General features: G+C 32.1%; 1 protein-coding gene across 1 annotated transcript; it reads right to left on the bottom strand.

Moving 5' to 3' along the window:
- Positions 1-7,124: 7,124 nt before the first annotated feature.
- LOC148609605 (uncharacterized) lies at positions 7,125-8,961 on the bottom strand. Its single transcript, XM_088540624.1, has 3 exons — positions 8,610-8,961; positions 7,985-8,113; positions 7,125-7,464 (listed from the first exon to the last, which is right to left on the bottom strand). The coding sequence occupies exons 1-3, from the start codon at positions 8,684-8,686 to the stop codon at positions 7,188-7,190; spliced, it is 483 nt and encodes a 160-aa protein (XP_088396750.1). The 5' UTR covers positions 8,687-8,961; the 3' UTR covers positions 7,125-7,187.
- Between the last annotated feature and the right edge of the window lie 12,065 nt (positions 8,962-21,026).

Below are 21,026 nucleotides of genomic sequence, written 5' to 3'. Positions count from 1 at the left end.
ATTTGAACCTTTTGTTTATAAAAAAAAAAACATGGTATCATAAGATCAGTCATTGAGTTGTGATTGAAAATTATTTTGGTTTGGTTAATTTATAAATTTACTACATCTACACATTTTCTTCAGGCCAAAGTTACAGCCCCCTTTTGCCAACGTGTATCTGGACACACCAGTGCTGTTCTATTTATTTCGATCAAATGAACCTTTAGTGATATTGTATTTGACAAAAGGTGCCCTATGATCCAAATAAAAATAAGTTATCTCTCTTTTCCCGTATCATATATCAGCCGTAGTAACTGCTTCAGACATGTTTTTTTAAATGGTCGATTGGTCATTAATGATTTATATAATAAGTAGATATTGAAAAATAACTTACAAGTGTAATACACAACCAATATAATTTAGCATTTACAAAATCTTGTCTACTAGACAGTTCTAATACTTAAGATATAGAAGACAGACTTAAAAAATACGGAACTAGAAAGGTCACCAGTTTCAGTACCTATAATATGTTAAGGTTAGACCAAGAATGTAAAGTCTACTTACTATTATACTGTAGAAAGAATAATCACGATTCTAAAGGAATTCAAAATAATGTGATCCATGGACAAAGACCAAACATAGGAAACAGACAAACACAACAAAAAGCCACAATAATACATACGAAGCAACAAAAACAAATGAGCAACTCCACTACAAACTTGGAGCAATGACCAGGTGCATCGGTAGGGTAAGTGTCCTCTGCTTTTCTAGAAACACCCATCGAGTGACTCATAAAAGGTCAAGTCCGGGGTAGACGAAAGAGGAAAGGGAAACCATGACAAGTCGAACAAATCATTTTCCATGGTGTAGATGGATACACCGTAATGATCCACGAGTTCATGATGACGACCATAAAACTTCTGTCGTGATCACTCCAATATTAAAGCAACATAGCCCTGTTCGAGAAGCCTTGTTGTGAGAAGTCCAGCGCGATACAAACAACTCTGCGTAGTTACGGCAAGCTCTGGCTTAACGTATGAGTTGTGATATGAAAACTCCATACCCAGGTGTTGAATGGTTCTAAACGCTATTTAGTCGTCTTTTACGACAAGCGTACCGCTGCTGCAGGTTCGTCCTTTTGACACCCGGGCCTGCAAGGAGCGGATTCACATTGAACTAATACCACTACGGTAGTAACAAGTGTCGTGGTAGGACTGAAAATCCTCTTTGACAGTTGTGAGTATAGAAGTTAAACGTTTTGAAAGAGGTTTGGTAATACATTTTGCAGATCCAGCAATAAAGTGCTTGTATGAATTCTCGTGGAGTTTAGGAATCCAGTACATAGACGGTAGATCACAATCACAATCATCGTCTTTGGTAGAGAGGATAGTACATATTAATGGTTTTCCACTATCTCTTGTTTGGAGAATGTGGTAGCAGTATAGGATTATTACTGCTTTATTTTCTATATCTACCTCTGATAGTAAACATTGAATGTTATACATTTTGCAGACGAAAACAATATTGTTTTGGGCTTTGTCCGCTGGTACGACAACATTTTTGGTGTTTTAAAATCAAAGACAAAGCATTTACTCATTCTGAAAGTGAATCAATATCTTCTGGTTTTCGTTTTATCCCTTTGTTTGCATAATCCTTCATGGAATCCACGAGAACTTACAGTAATAATACCCATTTATGCAGGACGGTTAACGGTACTTGGAACTTTTAGAAATGCCCTTACGGAGAGATGATTCGTTTTCCATGATGTTTAAATCTCCTGTAATTACGTGACCGGAAGGATCATATTTGAACGGAGAAGTCCTACAGTAGCTTTTTGTGATTAAAAATTTTGAATGCAATAGGTAAAGTATAGGATTATGAAATAATCGATATTGATTTGTCTTTAAAATATGGGGAAACTTTGTTAGTGACGTTTCTGTGATGGAGGATGTAAGCCCAAATTAATTGCATATGTACCGTTGTTGACACGTAATGGAAGAAATGATCGTTTTTCTTCGTCTTGACCTTTTACACAAACTTGTTTAAACAGTGAGGAAACCAATATTCAAAATGGTAAAAAAATCCAAGGAGTGTCAAGACTTGTTTTGTAAAGGGAGTTTAGTAGATTGAGAGGTATATAAGAGAGCTTAGTTCGAATATGATAAAGTCCAAGAGGATTTTGTATGAAATGAAGCCGACCATCTATGGAGACATCATGCATCTTAAGTGATGTAAAGTGGCGATGGCCGTGACTCCTTATCCGTATTGGACTTTTGTCAAATAAATTCATCAGATTAATATTATTGTTTTATTGGCTTGAAAGGTTTCCTATACTTTTGGTATTGTCATTACACCCGTAAGGTCTTGTAGTATAAAGTTTGCGTATCAAGTATTCCTCTCTCTCCCTACGACAGCTTTTTCTTCGGACTGTTCATTGAATGGTATATTTTTTCGAGAAAACGAAGTGTCATTGAGATGATTGAATGATCATGTTGATTGAAATGTTAATAAACTGTCGGGGATTCGGTGGTATTCATTCCCAAATGATGACAGCACATTCGATGGTATTATCGTTCTAGTGTTTACCCGACATATACAAGACTGAATAAGTTGCATTCTAACCCGTAGATTAAGTTCGTCGATTTGTAACCTAAGTAATCGTGACTTCTTGTGCGAAAGTTTTTATTCGTAAGATGAAGAAAGGGTCAGTTATTAGAATGTTGCATGTGTTACAATTTTTAACTCAAAATTTTGATATAGTACAATGTGGTTCGTCATCGTTGTAGTCAAATATATCATTTAAAGTGATGAAACATGGTTTGATTATTTTGAAATAGTCAGAATTTTTGTACTAGAATAGATTGACTGATACATTGTAAAGAGTCATAATACAGATAACATTTACATAACTGAACTTAAGAATAAATATCAATACCGATTTTAGGTGTGCTAAATAGAACAGCTTTTAATATTTAAAAAAAATATCCTTGATTCTAAGTCAAATTAGTAATTCGTTTAGCATAATTCAATCAAAAGAGATATATTTCTCAGCATTTGGTATCTACATAGACGATAATTCAACAAAATAAAACACGACACAACAATACACAAAATATATCAAAAAAGCAAACAGTAACAACGACAAAAATCGAAACATAATTGAGCTGAGAAAAAGGGAGCCTTTTAATTAATTCGTTTCAACATCTTTACAACCAGAAATGACAAAAATCATTAATAAAGTCATAATCACACAATAAAGGAAAAAGAAGACGTATATACTTGAAGAATGAATTGACATATACGAGATAAAATAATAATTGTCAATTAAGCATTTATACTCGAAGTTGTTAGTTACTAATTATCGTTTACATGTACCATGATGAATGATTACATGAAACGGAAATCAGGATACAGACATAGAAAAATGATGACAACAACCTTAACAATTAACTGTAACAGGATCGTTAACAAGGAGTATGTCGCTTGTAATGCAATCTATATAACAACTGAGATGGTGGAGAGTTAAAAGCGGTTATTCTAAAAACGGTATATTCTTTAACATCATTAGCAGTAGCAGCAATTTCACTTTCTTTGATGTGTTGAAGAAAGACAAAAAACCGGTATAATGAAACAAAGCAATTTCTAAATGCGTTTTAAAAGAACGCATTAGAAATAAATATTCTCATTAAACATTAACAAATAAAAACTGAATGACTTAGTAATAGCATCAATTAATCATCATTAAAGAACGTCATTATTGATAATATTCTCTACTTCTTCCTAAAATAATGTATACTAAAACCATTCAGACAAAGTTTTATTGAAAGGAAAAATAGTACCTAGTATTTAAAAAAAAATAAACAAAAATAAACAAACAAACTGAAACATCTGACTATTGCAAGACAAGAACTATTCCTGCAAGGTATCAAAACCTGATGAAATTTTACAGAAATAGTACAGTTATAAGTCACACTAAATCTGAATTGCAATAGAGATATGTTTTTCAAATCTACATTTTTAAAAGATCTGCAGGTCGATTTTTATCCAGGACGGGTAAAAGAAATTAAACGTTTATCCAGGACGGGTAAGAGAAATTAAACTTTTATCCAGGACGGGTAAGAGAAATACACACACTACCGACTAAACGTTAGTAGTACCAAACAGTCACAGTTTGCCGTCGAAATTTATATTTCTGAGGCTGCATGAACCGCACCTGGTATGTTTTAGTTTTCGGAGCAGTGTAATATGTTACTATATCATTAAAGTCAATAAAACTGACGCCTTCATTTGATTAAAATTTGATATCAAGCGTCGACTATAACTGGTCTTAACTTTTGATATAATCAGACTGTTTTTCATACTAAGCTAGCACTCCACAGCATTGTAGAACTGTCTAATTTTGGTCTTGTAATCTTATGCTTTATAACATTTATCACTTTAAAAAATTGTCAAGCATCTGTAAATCTATATATCTAGAAATAGCTAAAGCCAAGGCTTCAGGATGCAGCAAAAATTTTCTGGAAAAAATTACCCACAGCAAATAGGGTTACCATAGAAACCATCTAAAAATATGCGAAAATTTGCAAAAAAGTTCATAAAATCTGGTTTAAAAATATCAAATTTCCCGCAAAATATCTTAAATTTTTATTTCATCCCCTGACACTTCGAAAACCCCATCCTCATATGGGCATCGCCGGTTCGATTTTGAGCTATTTCACTTTATAATCCACTTATTAAATTTAGCATAGTAAAAATTGACTTACTTTCACTTTCACAATGAAGTCAAATTGTCACTGAAAAAAACCCCTTCAACATTGAAAATATATAAAACATTGCAAAATACTTTGAAAAGTCCCCTTTTTCAGAAAATGTTTTATCAACAATAGATTCTTCATTTTTATTCACTATAGCAACCACCGGTTTCCATTAATGTCATTTTTCATTCCTAGCCAAAAGTGCGAAACTAAACTAAACGGTGGAGTGCTGGCTAAGATAATTTCAGTGTTCTTTGTTGTGTTGACCTGTTTTTTGTCCCTGGATTACATTCTTTTAATTTCCGCTATAATCTTGGTTCCCTTGATTACTCGTTGTATTGAAATCTGTGAAAAGCAAATTTGAGTAAATATTTCAGCTCTATAACATCTTGTGATATCACGTACGTAAAACAACTGACTGACTTAAAAACAAAAGTACTTATCATATGATATTGCGAATTAAGATATGATATACACGTGTAGACCTCTCATAGCCAGTATAAAATTCAAGTACAAAAGAAGAACTAATACAAATAATACACAAGAAATTCTCAAAACAAAAAGTATTGGATAAGAAAGCCAAACATAGGACAAAGAAGTTCTACAAAGTGCAATGCGAGGAATGAAGCTTTTGTGTTTTATGACTTTGTAAAACTGCAAATTCAGATAAATAGTATAGGAAATGATGTGTGGTCAAACATGTCTGACTACATGGTTAGTAAATACTCTCGGAGACTTTTGGTCCATAAGCAGTAGCATCGCCCCAATGTTTGTTGAATAAAAGAGTAACAATCATATAGTTCTGAAAATTTGATAAATGGATTCCAGAAGTGACCTCTTATCAGCAGCATTACAATCAAATACTAAGAATATTTATGCAAACAAGAAGTTATCAATTTCGCTGAAAATGTCATTAGGTGAGACATCTAGTTTTCAAGAAAACTTTCCTGGACTGCGACGATAGGATTAGAGTCATTTGCTTTACGATACATACTAACTTAGAAGCGATGAAAGGGCAAGTGTCATTTGAGTTTAGACAAAAAAATACTCTCACTAAGATGCAACGATAGAAAAAACGTCATCAGTTTACTTAGATGCAGCGATATGCAAGTGGCATCTCATTTTTCTATTATACTTGCTTAGATCCGATCATAGAGCAAGTATCATTTTAAAGCACAAGCATAGATGCGATGAAAGGGATTCACGTCATTTAAATTTCCAGAACACTCGCATAGAGATGGCATTATGACATAAATGATGTAACTGAAAAACTATTTGAGAAACCAAATAAAATAATCTGCTATTTGAATCAGATGGTACGTTTCATAATCCATTACAGACACAAAGCTAACAAAACATACAAACAGATAAATCAATTACATGTAATCCATTATAAAGGAAACAAAAATGAATAAATTATGTATTTTTCCAAACTTTCCTTTTATCGTTGTCAGTCCGTACGTTTCACATATGGTATTAAGTATTTCTTTTTTATGTACACAAAATAGTGAAAAGAAAAATAATTCCTGTTTAGGATCTCAATATGTCTCTGCTTCAATTGCTATTACAAGAATGCCATTTATCTTCAATCAAATGTTTATCAGATTTTAAAGTACTTTTTGGTTGCCCTTTCTTAAAGAAATTTCATATTTGTATATGTATTTTTTATCCCTGTTATCATAGACATGTCATGCATAGTACATGTAATAAAATAAATGCAGTTCAACTAACATACTGATTTTTTGCATTTTGTTCAAGTTATTTCATAACTATATTATTTTCTGTTAGGAAAGGTCAGTGCGCATTTCATACGATAAAATGTCAGGATGCCCATGTCCAGATATTCAGTTGCTTACTGATAATCTGCATATCTGCATCTATTTTACTACCCCAACTTATTCAATGGTGTGCTAGAATCGTACAGCCATAGATTGAAAACGATGCTATATACTAAGCAAAAGCAAGCGTTTTATTTAAAAAAAAAATGCACATGGATGTAACTTCTGATATTTGTAACTGCATAAGGATAAAAGTATTGTTTTAGCTTTGATGTGTTTGTAGCTGGAGTGGTTTGAATGTATAAATTTACGATATACCAAAGAGTAATGATATCATCGATTACAAATCAGTTGTGTAAATCAGGTATATATGAATTAACAGTCTCTTACAGTTTTTAATAGAATGGCACTCTGTATTATTCGTATGTCATACTTATAGGTCATTTTACTTTTAACTTTTAGGTATAATTATTATGTTCAAGTGATTTTATATGTTGAATCTGAATATGTAGATATTGGAATTGAATTGTTCTGATCACATTCAAACAAATCAAATTTGTTATCTATTTAAGATAATAAACGTTAAACACATTGCAGTAAGCACTACACAATATAACTGCAGAAAAAAAACAAACAGTTTTAATTAATAATTCATATTGAAACTATGCAGATAAACTCATCTGGAAAGTTTATATTCAGTACTGTCATGCCCAACTACAGAATTATTTAAAATGTCTTTGTTATTGACTGGAAAATGTTTAGAAAATTTGTCCACGTTTTTGGATAGTTGTCTTATTTCTGCCTTTGATGTAAATGGTATCTGTTGATTGAAGAATTTTTTCCCATCCGCAGCAGGTTTGTTGTCAAAAACTCTCTTCAAGTTATCAATTTCTATCTTGTTAATTCTCTCTGGTACGATTTCTTTATGGCTTGAACTTCTTTTCTTCTTTCCGCTAGAATAGAAATTGATGAAATATTGAATAAGAATAAATTCATTTGGCACCATCATAAGAAATCAGTAATACAAAGCAATACACAAAAGAATCAATTCATACAAACAAACAAACAAACATACAAATAACAAAAAAAAAAATTATTTCCAAAGACCTTTCACTCAGACAATATTTGCATCGACGTCATTGAAGTTATAATACTTAATTTTCCATGAGTTCTTTTTTTAGAAACATTAAACTGTTGTAATCTAGATGATTGTTTACATTCCAAAAAAAAAGGAAGCTCGCTTTGCCAAAATTAAGTGATATTTAACTTATACTTGTTATTATGATATTGTACATTTCTTGAAAACGATCATTCTCTTGACACTATTTAAAAGCGCTTGTATACCCTTTTAGCCTTATTGGACAAAGATGGATTGCACAGCGTCATGTTTGATTTCATATCTTGTAACTATTTGTTTTTTATTTAGATATACAGATACTACAGTCAAATTATATAAAAAAATTAGATGCTTACCTGTCAACAACATCAAGCAGCCCACAACCAATGACATTGCCACATTTTGTATAATCTACTGCATTATTGTTTAAGGCAAGAATTGTCTTCAAATGATCCAGCCACAGATCCGCTGTTTGTCGTTTTGATCTGAAAAATGTATTTTCTGTTAAAAGGATCGAATTCTAAAATTATAAAACTATGATAGCCGCAAATGTGTTTGTTTTGCATGAATCACATTAATAGTTGAAAAAGGAAAAAAATTAAACATAAGGCGGCTTCAGAAAATGGATAAATACAGTATAGGAAAGTATAATGCATTGCAATTAAGCATTAAATTGTTCAAATTCTTAAACAATATATTAACAGTTATGTGCTTAGGTCTTTTTAATAGAAACTAGCAATAAAAGTATCGAAATACAAGAATGGAAGTATGGTAAAGTAACTGTGGCGTCATTTTTTTGCTGATTTACTCATTAAATTTTGATACTAAAATTAAATTATAAGGAATGACTGTTGCATTTTTCAGTCGTTTTTTTGTTTGAAATAACTTCAATGCCAGTGCATACTATTCGAATGAGACGCATTTGTAACAACACATAGTACATCAGATTTTATGTTTTGCAAAAAGTATGAAACAATATACCTCGATTGCGAATTTCGCATAGGATTCCCATGAACGAATGAACAGACAACCACAACACCAATTATCACAGAATACATTTTGTAGTGAAACAAAAGTCACTTCATAAATTGTAAGTTATCCTTCTTGATATTCGCCTTTTTTTCGAAATCCTTGCTAAAAAAATAAAACAAATGTCACTTTATCTAACTACTTCACATCAGTAACGTCTTGAATAAATCTGCATATGAACGAAATAAAACATCTGACTTCCGAAAAATGAAGTTTTGAAATAAGTTTTGGCACAAATGATACCAGTTTTATAGCAACTGATGAAAGTAACAGATACTGATTCCACTACTCCGACAGAGATGTTTTACAAAGTCATTATCTTCAACCAATTATCTATTTCGTAACTATCATCGGTCGGCATTGAAAGAGTATGGACGCAAAGCTGTATTAAAATACAACGCAAATTAAAAGTTATGTCTTTAACTCATTGGAAAATTTCTAAAATGGTGATGAAATGTTTTATCCAACCCTACGTTAGATTACAAGACCTAATTAAACAACTTTATATAATGGTGTTGGTATTACAAGTCTAAACATGATGATACTTTGATATGTGCATTAGCATATTGGTATAAACATCTATATTTTGTTACTTGTTTTAATTCTAAAAGCAATTTTCATCCCGGACTTGACTTTTTATGAGCAACTGGGCGGGTTTGTCTAGAAAACAGAGGACGCTTTACCCTACCAGCGTACCTGGTCGATGTTCTCAGTTTTTGTTGGAGTTGCTAATTTGATTTTGCTACTTTGTATGTGATTTAATTGCTTAATGTTCTTTGTTGTGTATGTCTGTTTTCCATGTCAGGTCTTTTCCCTGGATTACATTTTTTTTATTACCACTAGAACCTTGATTCCCCTTATTACTCTTATGTTCTCTATTGAATAGAAATTTTGAAATTCAAATAGGAAAACTCTGGAAAATTGGGAAAAACATTTTATCAACTCTGAGACTTATCATATGGTTGTATTCAAACTAATTTAAAGTCTCTCTCTTTTGTTTTAAATTTTACTGAACATTGTATAAATTTTTTCTTTTCTGAATCTGGCATAGAGTTAACAAAATTTGCGATCACGCACACACACAAACCAACAAAAACAAAGTAAAGCAAAAGGAAAATAAAAAAAAAAACAAACAAACAAACAGTTATGACTTCTTTGCGCGGTCACGGAAGAACAAGCTTTTAAAAAAAATCAAGGAAATGAGATTTATTGTTAGGAAATTTCATTCATCATATCATCGATTCCATCCAAAAGATGAAATGTATATGCATGATATTTTTAACGGAGTTGTAGTGATTGCTCTGAAGACCGTGACTAATAGACTGACAATCCCTTATTACAGACTTTACCAAACAAGACCAAGTTATTGTAGGAACAAACCCTCAATGGGGAATAGCTTTGTATAGTAAAATCCAATTATCAATGTTAAAAGGTGACAGATTTTATATTTTTCGCACATTAGAAGCACTAAAAACTTGTAAATATATTGAATATAATGAATGCCTAAAGAATAACGGACGTTTATGAGAGGAAAATCAATTATATCAGCCTACGTTTTATATGTAAATTAAAATCTCAAATGGACACGTACACTGTATTCAGTTTTCTTACTCTACTTTAGTTCATTTTAGTCTTGTCAATCAATGTTCAGAGTGGTATAATTATATGCAAATATCATGAAAGTTTTTTTCACTTAATGCAATATTTTAACCTTAAATGTGCATTTGAAAATAAAGGATTGTTATAACCGAAATGTCTCACAAATAGACAATAAAATGTTGGAAGGAAAACAAAAAAGTAAACACAATTATTAGATAACATGAGTTGTTTTTGTTGATAACGAATACGGCCCTAGATTAACATGAAAAGAAACCTACTTCATAGAAACTGAAATCCTGTTTTTTTTCTTTTGTCATTTTTTTCTTCTTTATTTCTAAAACTCCGTGAAAATCTCTCATGTTGAACTTTAAAACAATCATCAAAAACACAAAACAAATTGATAGGTATTTTCTAAGCGTCAAAGAGGCTAACAATTGATTATTGGTACCGGTTGCATGCCATCGGTAGAAACTATACATGTTAAAGAGTTCATCGAAAAACAAATTAAAGAACCTTTGATAAAAAACTGTATCAAAAGTATCATGATCATAATATATGTCATGTCTCATGTTACGACCAAGCTTGATACAAATAGAAATTCACTATTTCTGTCCTCTTTGTCTGTAATTTGTATTGAATAAAATCATAAAACAGGTTAATAATTGAAAATATATTATGACTGACATGACTGACACATTCTTCTCGAATTCTAAAGATGTATAGGACGGAAATGTATAAAAGAAATGAAGTCAAAGAAAGTTATGCCGAAGAAAATCACTATTTAATATAAAATGCAATTTTGCAATTTCGTGTATCTTTCTATTGAATCTGCTTCTAAAATTTGTTCTTAGCTTAAAATCTTTTAAACATTTGTTTGTGCGTTTTTCATAGATGAAAAATTCTTTTAAATGGATGTATAAGAATACGATAATGACTTTAGTCAACTTCAGTTCATTCTTTACTTTATTTCAGTCACTTTTATTGTCTTGTATGTTAATGTAAAAAAATGTTTCTAACGTTATAAAATATTTTGGTAATACAACACAGGAGAACAATGCCAAGGAAGAACTTCGTTAATCTAATTGATAAAAATACTCTTAAATGATTTCTATCAAACAATACTGCTTTGTTAGAATGATAAATGAAGTAAGGCTAGATGACAATAAAACATTGCCGTATTACGTAAGCGACGTCTTTACAAACATATCGTGGGCATGATTGTTCTCAGATAGACAGTTTTTTAAAAGGAGAAATCATAAAAAAAAAATGGACACATTAAATAAGGGAACGAGGAAATCTATATCCGTTGTGAGTTTGTGAAAACAAGTAAGGTCAATGATTTAAAAAAAAACTGATCAAGGTCTTAATAAAAAAGTTCTCAAATATCCTGAAACACTATCTATTATTTACGAATATGATGGTGTTTATAAGTATTTCTCATTGCTTGGTTATCTAGGTGCACTGCCAAATATTTCCTTCTGTTTATTTAAATTTTCACAACTATTTTTTCTCTCCACAATTACAATACTGGAAGTGTTGTTAATGAAACAAGTTAATATCTGAAAGAGAAAAGTACATCTAGAAGCAGTAGCATTAAAGCGTTCAATATTCTACTCAGTATACTACATTGCCACACTTTTCATTTAACAAGGGTGTTTTACAAAAATGGGAAGAATGAGTATGCGTAGCTTTTTAATTACCGAGACAAATCTTACCATAGGGAAACTAATCTCTTTATCTAATAACAAATATTAACGCGATTCTTATTCTATACAAACAATTGTATTCATTAAACATAGGCATTTGTATAAAGTGAAAATCGAATTTGTGTAAAAGCTAGTGCTCTCTTTTGAACATGTGTGAGATTATTCTCATCTGCTGTCGTTGTTGTTTTGAATTCAATATTTTTCAACCAATTTTGCCTTGTTTGTATCTTTCAATCGGTGAATGTCATATCTTTTTAACTGACGATCCTTGTTTTAGCCGATAATTTTTCACATCTAATTGAGTTTCTTAAATACGTTTGTCAAATAAATGAATTCAATTCTAAATCTTTGGTAAATCTTGATAACTGAATTTCAAAATGCGCAAATGAAATCGTGGTCATACATTGGCTAGCAAATCAGGAGACATTCCATCATAATAAGATTTGTCATGATGAATTAGTACTCGGAAATATTTTACGTTGTAAACTACAAAAAATGCATTTTCAATCATGTATTGGCTCTTTTGGTTGCATATATCCTAATTAATTTTACTTAATTAGCAGAATAGCACGAGGTGGGTGGGCATGCGCGGGAAAATAGGTCTGTTGCCTGAAAATGGTCATGTTTGGCGATTTTTTGTCATTTCCCAACGGCTGTTGTGCTCACCATGGGTAAGACAGTGTCCAAAGTGCTAAAGTGCGATTTTTTCTAAACTAGTTCCATCTGATGGTAATTTAAACCAAAATAGTTCATTACAGTCGTAAGTTGAAGTTCAGGGGTCCACATTGGGGTCACTCCTGAGGAAAAATGAGGATTTTTGCAATTTTTGGTTTCATATTGGCCTAAAACTGGAAGTGGTTAGTATACAGGGTTGACATCGTGGGAGTGGTGAGAGAAACCAGGTGAAATGTAACACTATGGATCCATTCTGCTGTTGTAAGAAGCCGAGAATTGAGCCCTATCCCTAAAAAAATCACAACTTTTTTGTGGCCTTCTTAACTCATGACCTCTTGTTCAGCTGTCATGTCCTTATTTTTTTTTTATCAAACTCTGTACAAAATTGTTTCATTTCAAAGCACATTCACTCTGCTTGCGTATGATATCAAATTGTGGTTTCCAAAGTTAAAAATGAAATTACCAGAACCCAAAAAATCGGAAAACAGCCTATGACCATATATAAGTTATCCAGTCGTATAAATAAAATTCTGATATGGCTATTGCATCAATTGTTTTCCTAATTAATGTTCTATCAAGTCTAATTCAGTAGAAAAGTTGCATTCTCTGTTATGCACTATGTTTATAATCGTCGTGATTTTTACTGGAACAGGATGGTTTTACTACAGTACCATTTCTAGTTAATACAATGAGTATTAAGACTTAATATGTTATTATGATTATTACATGAACACAAACAATTTTCAATGATAATCCTACAAATAACGGTAACAACAAAATAACCGAACACTTATCCGATTCATGAGTCCAAAATGAGTCTGATAAAATAGAAATTACCCCATCGGAGCAGCTGGTACCACAATGGTCCTGACTTGGTACAGGCATTTTAAAGAAAATGGGTTAAATCTAGGTTATACAGCGCGCCAAACCGAACTCTTCTATTGCGGTGTGAATATACCGGCGATGATTAAATAGAATTTGCATGCTATAGTATCATAAACGGTAAATCGTGGTCAGATCAGTACAAAAATAACTTACAATAAGCAATCATTACACATTGCTTTAGAAGAGTTTTTTTCAACCAAGGGCTGATATCTTAAAAAAAGAATTTGGTAAGCCACCTTCTGAGACTTCTTTCCACATATCCCTCATTCAGGAGTCCGATGCGCAGATAGTACTGGAGTTAAGGGAAATCAGAAGTTAGTACTTGCTCTAGTTTTCAAAAATGGGTAAAACCCATACCATAACACAAGCTGTTAAATAATGTAAAACTATTCATAAAAGACGAAAATCGACTTAATCTATAGAACAAATGAGTTTGCATTGAAAACAAGACAACGGCTATCGAATTCAATTGGATGTCCATCTATTATTGTATGAATTGCAGTAGACAACGAAATCAAAATTTGTAGGAAACAAAGGTAATACATTAACAAAAACTAGTTGCAAAATAAGGTAAAGCAACATATGATGTTTATCAAATGGATTGATGATGAACAATGTACATTCACGGCACAAGAACTTGTGAGCCAGAACTGTCAAAGTTAGGCACTGGTAATACATCTCCTTGTGCATGGGCCAACTTCTGCTTCCTAAACGCTAGTTTTAAAGATTAAAGCATTTTTAGAATAAAATGCTGGCCTGATATGGGTTGTTTGTTGTTCATTTGATTTTTTAAATGGGAGATGCGATTGTCTAGTACATGGTTTATATACACCTGATGGCTTTACAAATGGTTTGCCGACTAATGCATATATGCTCATTATTCTTTCACCCAAAGAGCATTTGAGGCTATTTCTGATCGCTTTCGTGGAATATCGCTATGCACCAAATAGTATGTACCATTCTCTTTGTTGTAATTGTACATTTGCATTTTTGCATTGTAAAACGTTTTGTCTGTTTTGTATGAAATAAATCGGATGATCATTATACATGGAATGACCTCTCTGTTATGAATTTTGGCTTCCGGTTTCTATAGTCTTGGTTTTGAGTACACCTTGTATACGATAATTTCATTTTAATTTAGAACTTCCTATATAGTTGTTGGTTATGCTGCTTATGAGATGTTACTCCTTAAAACACGTGTAAAACATATCGAAATTTGCAATATATATGATTGGTATTTTTTTGTAACTTATAACTGCTGGGTCGATGTCAATGCTGGTGGACCTGAGGTTCGCAGGGTATTCACCAATACAGCAGTCAGATGTGTCTGATTCATGAATAAATTTTTCATAAAAAGTTTTATGTATCATATTTATCAAAATTTGCAGTATTACAATTTTCAAAATAAATAAAACACTGCGGCTGCATACTTTGTATTCCACATGGTAGCACCTCTTCCTGATTGGTTTTTGCTTCCTACCTTGATAGGTTTGGTTTTGAGTACTTCATTTATATAATTAATTTTTGGATTTAGAAATCCCTATATATCTTATGGCCCCTGACGAGAGGTTACTCCTTGAAACATATGTACAGCATATAGAAATTTGCATGGTTGGTATTTTTGTAACTTTCCATGGTTTTGAATTCAGTGGGCCCACTCTGTGTGATTTATCGTTTTTTTTGGTATTGAGATCGACGTTGAAAACATATTTTTGTATGCAAAATTAATAACCTCGTATCATTGTTGTTTTTTGCTGTCATCACAATTTGACTGATTGATTTTACAATATCTTCAGTATGTTTTAACGCTTTTCCAGATTGACAACTCGTCGAATTCGACGATCGATTACCTGGTTTTACTCATTTGCATTTTGACATTGATCACTAGCGGAGCAGAAGATCTGATCATCACCAGATTTCATTGCTGTAGTTTAATGGAAGAGTAATATAGGGAACCCAGATTCCAGCGGAAATCAAAATAATGTAATCCAGGGACCACACCAGGAACACAAACACAAAAAAGAATATAAATCACCAAAAGAATACAAACAAAGTAAAAAGGTAAATAAGCTACTCGGATTAAACTAAAAAATGGGTACAGATGCACCGGTAGGGTACGTGTCCTCTGCTGTCAAGAACACCCGCTTAGCTGCTCATTAAAAAGTCAAGTCCCGGGTAAACGAAAGATAACAGGAAAACTAAGACACGTTGAACAAATAAGTTTTTATGGTAACGACGCACGAGGTTATGATGACAACCAAAAACTTCTGTAGTAATGACTTCAATCTTGTAGCAACATGACCCTGTTCTCGAAATATAATTGTAAGAAGTCCAGCGCGATACAAAAAGTCTGCGTAGTAACGGTAAGTTCTCGCATAACGTATGAGTTATGACATGAAAACTCCATACCCATGTGCTGAAGGGATGGTGCTGCCACAGGTGAAAGGAAAATTGCCAATACGGAATGAAAAGTCATCGCGTTTGTCGAATAGTTTGGTAAATAGTTTTCCTTTGCTGTAGATCCCTAAGTGTAGGTCGAGATATGAGACTGACGTCACAGTAACTATGGAAGTTTCAATTACAAGTGCTTTAAATGTTTATGTGCTGTCTACCTTTCTTATCTTCACTTTTTATATCTGTCTATAGTGTACATGTTGATTGTCTGTGTTTTCCATGGTTTGTACCAATTGTCTTACTATTTTGATGCTTTGGTATTTTCTTTTCACAAAATGGAGGTAATTCAACATTATATGCACTGAAAGTAATTCAATTAATCTACATATCTATAAATAAAAATATATTGTAACTTAAACATTAAAAAAAAAAAAAACAGAAAAACAGAAAAAACAAAAAACAAAAAAACAAAAAAACCAAAAAACCAAAAAACCAAAAAAAAAACAACAACAACAACAAAAAACTGCTAATTACCTTTTCTAAGTTAATGTAATTTCTCGATTGGTTTAATACAAATTGATCATAGTTTACGCATATGATAATTCATTGGTGAGACCAAACTATCGAAGGACGACCATTTAGTACCTGCTGTGGGCATTGATTTAATTGCTTACTGTCAGTACAAAATGTTTGAATTTTGACGTCATAGTGTCGTTGCCTTATTTTTGTAAGAATTTCAGTAATTTCAGTAGAAGCAAGGACATATATATCACTTATCAGTTAAAAACTTTTATTCCGTCGATTAGAGCAGTAAAATAGATTAAGACAACAATAAGATAAGAAAATTAGACACATAATTACACACACTCAAAGAACATAAACATAGACAAAAAAAAAACAACAAAAAAACAAAAAAACAAAAACAAAAACAAAACAAAACAAAGCAAAATAAAATAAAAAAAACAAAACAAAACTAAAGATGGACGAAAGCATAGTGAATAACTTCAATCACCCAAAACAGTAACACATATGAAAGTAAAATCACGAGCAACGTCTTTCGTGTCTACATTAGAGCTTGTCTGTGCTAATCAGATTTGAATCACTTTTCATAGATAACTATATCACACCCGATCTAAGAGTGTATCATGTATTGTTAGTCACAAGAATTAATTGCTGATCAACCTCTTTTGGGAACATCATTTCGTTATTATATATAAATCATGCTTATTTGACCAAATGCTAACAAAATCGCATGTACTGTTGTTACTATATATGACATTCTCTAAGCATTGTAAGTATTTTTAAGTGGTTGACATGGCTAAATAATACAATTGATTATAGCAAAATGTCATATAAAAGTCTTGACAGTAAACAAAAAACATTTATTCAGAGGTTTTATAATAACAATTAATCAAGAGAACCAAGGTTATAGCGGTATTCAAAATAATGTAATCCCGGGACAAAGACCAGACATGGAAAACAGACATACACAACTAAGAACATAAAGTAACTAAAATCATACATACAAAGTAACAAAAGCAAATGAGCAACTCGGACTCCACTAAATATAGGGAGCATGAACCAAGTGCACCGGTAGGGTAAACGTCTTTTTTTTTCTAGGAACATCCGCCAAGTTGCTCATAAAAATTGAAGTCCGGGGTTGACAAACGAGGAAAGGAAAACTATGACCAGTTGAATAAATCAGTTTTCATGGTGCAGATGGATACACTATAACGATCCACGAGTTCATGATGACGACCTAAAACTTTTGTAGTGATGACTTCAATCTTGTAGCAACATAACCCTGTTCCAGAAGCATATCTGTTAGTGTTCTAGCGCGATACAAAAAATCTGCGTAGTTTCGGCAAGCTCTGGCATAACGTATGAGTTGTGATATGAACACTCCACATGCAGGTGCTGAAGAGATAATGCCACAGATGAAAGGAAGGTTGATAATTTTGAATGTAAAGTCATCACGTTTGTCGTAAAGTTTAGTCAATAGGTTTCATTTACCATCAATTTCTTGTAGGTCAAAATATGAGGCTGACTTCACAGTGTCTGTAGTATTCTTTATCTCAAGTTCTTTGGGGTAGATGCGATGTATCAAATTCCCGAAATTAGGATTGTTTAAAGATAATACGTCATCTATATAGCGGAAACTGAGATCAAAGGATCTAGCTAAACGATATTCTTTCTTTCTGATCAGGTCAGCTATAAAGTCAGCTTTATAAGAGTGAAGGAAAATGTCAGCAAGTAAAGGAGCACAATTTGTTCCCATTGGAATGCTGACCGTTTGTGGAAAAACACGTCCACCACACTGGACAAATGTGTTGTCGATTCAAAATTCCAGCATTTTGTAAACATCTTCCTCTCTATATTTGGAAGATGATTTGGGATTATTTCTTACAATGTATGAGGAATCTCTACCAAGAACTATATATTTGTATCTAGGTGTACCATCTCTTTTAGAAAAAAACAATGATGTATAATGTTTTTAAGTCGGGATTTTAACTGAATATCTGGGAATAGAAGTATACAGAGTTGAAAAATCATAGGTTTTAATGCTATTATATTCAGATAATAGTCTTGAACTGATTGTCTCCGAAAGATCTTTCGAACTTTTCAGGATCCAGATTGAAATAATACCACTACGGGAGTGGTGACACCCCTATTTTTAAAGTATAGCAGAATCAGCATAAACTATTATGTTCTATTCTTTGTTCACTCCACAATGATTGGTCAAATGATGAACCGTCATAGTAAATCAACATGATATACATTTCGGGGAGTTAGCGATGATAATATTTTAGACCAGAAAGTGTAGAGTTTCACGTTTACTTTCAGAACTCAACTTTTATGTTATGACAACGTCTACCATGGTTACAATTACGTTGTACTACTGCAATATTCACGACAATACATGTATCACCCCACTGTATATACCACCATGGATATGAAATATATCGTCCTGTTGACCGGAAATCCTTTATAATTTCCGCACACACAAATTTGATATGATACCTAAAAAGTTAGGTAGTAGAAGATGTTACAACGGAAAATTGCACCCAAACTGTCTCGGTGATATAAAATCTTCTAAATGTTTTCCACTGGAACACCCACTACTACAAGAAATAGGTGTAGAATAAGTTCGTAATATGGTTATGGGAATATCATATTGTTAACTTTATTCATTTAAGATCGCTTCCTAATGTACTACGTATCACTTCGCTAGGCTATGTTGGATGTAAACAAAATCACAGGACAAAAGTACCACTAAGAACAAATTCACGGATGTTGTTTCGGTATACAGTACTAATTTGCATAAAGGGGTGGCCTATAGCACTGAGTTTGGCAGAGGTGTAACGTTGAAAGAAGAAAAGGGCACAGAAACTTAAATGCATACTATGGTAGTATCTATGTGGGAAATGGGATAAAACATATTATAATACCCTGTATAGACATCGGAAATTATTGTTTCATTACAAACTTGTGAGTCATGAAATTAACTGTCATTAATCATGAAAACATACTCCATTCATAATAGGAAGATTGTCAGCACATAAGGAAATGTTAATATAAATAATGCTGGATGAATATAACTGAGGTTTAGAAATCCGTATACCAATTTTTTAAGATAATAATGTAGATCTCAGACATTTTTATTCACGTTATTCTGAACCAAAGCCTACAGTTTTATCATTTTAATTCAGTCATTCCATAATAAGGCTTTCATCTATTAACTTGGAATTGTTTTTTTATTTTCTTTTAATCATTGATTGGTGTCGCCGTTGATACTATTCATGCGTTTCAATGTCAAATTACCAAAAATACCAAACACATTCATGTATTCTCGGGCATTCTGTTTTCCTACTACATAAAATATAATTTTAGGTCTAATATTTGACATAATTTCAGTGGTTACTAAGCTAAAATAAGAGTCATACACTTTTTTTAAAATACTTTATTAAAAGTGCTTAGCGCTAATGGAAATAATAATGACTTACATGTGTCAATAAACATTTCATTGAACAGTTGAAACACTCAATACAAATTTACTTATGATGCTATTCGTGATATTTGGACCAGCCGGGATATGTGCGACACCATTATTAAAAGGCTGATTACATTCACAGCCCAAATTTTGCAATTATGTTTAATTGTAAGTGTGTAGTTCTATATCCTGTTTGCTTCTATCGTTGAATTAATAAAAGATACATTCGCTTTGTCTTTTATTAAATGTTTAAATACATGTATATAACTTCCGTGGTACGTCATTTTGGAGAAGTTCATATTTCAGATACCTATATAAACAAGACGTTGCCAGAGTCTATAAGATATTGAAAGTAACACTTCAGGCGGTCTATTTCTTATCACTCTATTTGATACCAAGATACGTCATTTGTTTCCTATTCATTATTCAATTTATTCAATATATCACAATTAAACTTGTAATACTAAGTGAATTTATTCATTTACACAAGAAGAGGCAATGAATCATTTTGAAGATAAAAATGATTGTCGCGTGAGATTTACCGTTTATACATTGATGAATGTATTCAATTCATCTTGTTTTAGCCTATTTTAGTAGAATTACTGTAGGGAAAGAAAGATAACTCAAATAAGTTTGTTTGAATTAAATTTTTAATTTTTGTTTTCTGAATTATATCATCAGTCATATTACAAAACCGCGTTTTTTTCACAGGAAGACATCTCTGTAATACAATATCTCAAGAATAAAGGAAAGATATGTAGAAAAAGAAAAAGCAGAAAATTGAATACTGTTAAAAATGCATTCGTTCAGAATTATTTCATGATTGAACGTGTGGGATAGCAGAGCATGATTATTTATGATATCAAAGTTTATTTGCAAAAGAAACAAAATAATAATTCAATAAATACTACTGACTGTAGACTTATTCAAGAAGGTTATATTCGAGTGTTCATATTTACCTGCGTATTGATATGTTCTATTAAATGTTTTAATAAAAAAAAATGAAGAAATTTGGGTATCACGTCTGTATTGTTTTAATTTTTAATCATGTATCATGTGGTAACTGTACCACTAAACCATATACTGCTCATTACTTATTCGATATAGTTTTCATTTCAG

This window comes from Perna viridis, chromosome 8 (assembly GCF_037379345.1).
Source record: "Perna viridis isolate PV_CMFRI_1.1 ecotype Kerala chromosome 8, ASM3737934v1, whole genome shotgun sequence".
In the NCBI taxonomy this organism is placed as follows: Eukaryota; Metazoa; Mollusca; class Bivalvia; order Mytilida; family Mytilidae; genus Perna; species Perna viridis.
The sequence above is the reverse complement of the archived record's forward strand: the minus strand, read 5'-3'. Positions and strand labels throughout refer to the sequence as shown.

Coding starts and splice junctions, on each gene's coding strand:
- LOC148609605 (XM_088540624.1), bottom strand. CDS start 8,686: ATGTATTCTGTGATAATTGGTGTTGTGGTTGTCTGTTCATTCGTTCAT. Junction 8,114..8,609: donor ATGCGAAATTCGCAATCGAG/GTATATTGTTTC, acceptor TACATTTTTCAG/ATCAAAACGACAAACAGCGG. Junction 7,465..7,984: donor CTGCTTGATGTTGTTGACAG/GTAAGCATCTAA, acceptor TTTCTATTCTAG/CGGAAAGAAGAAAAGAAGTT.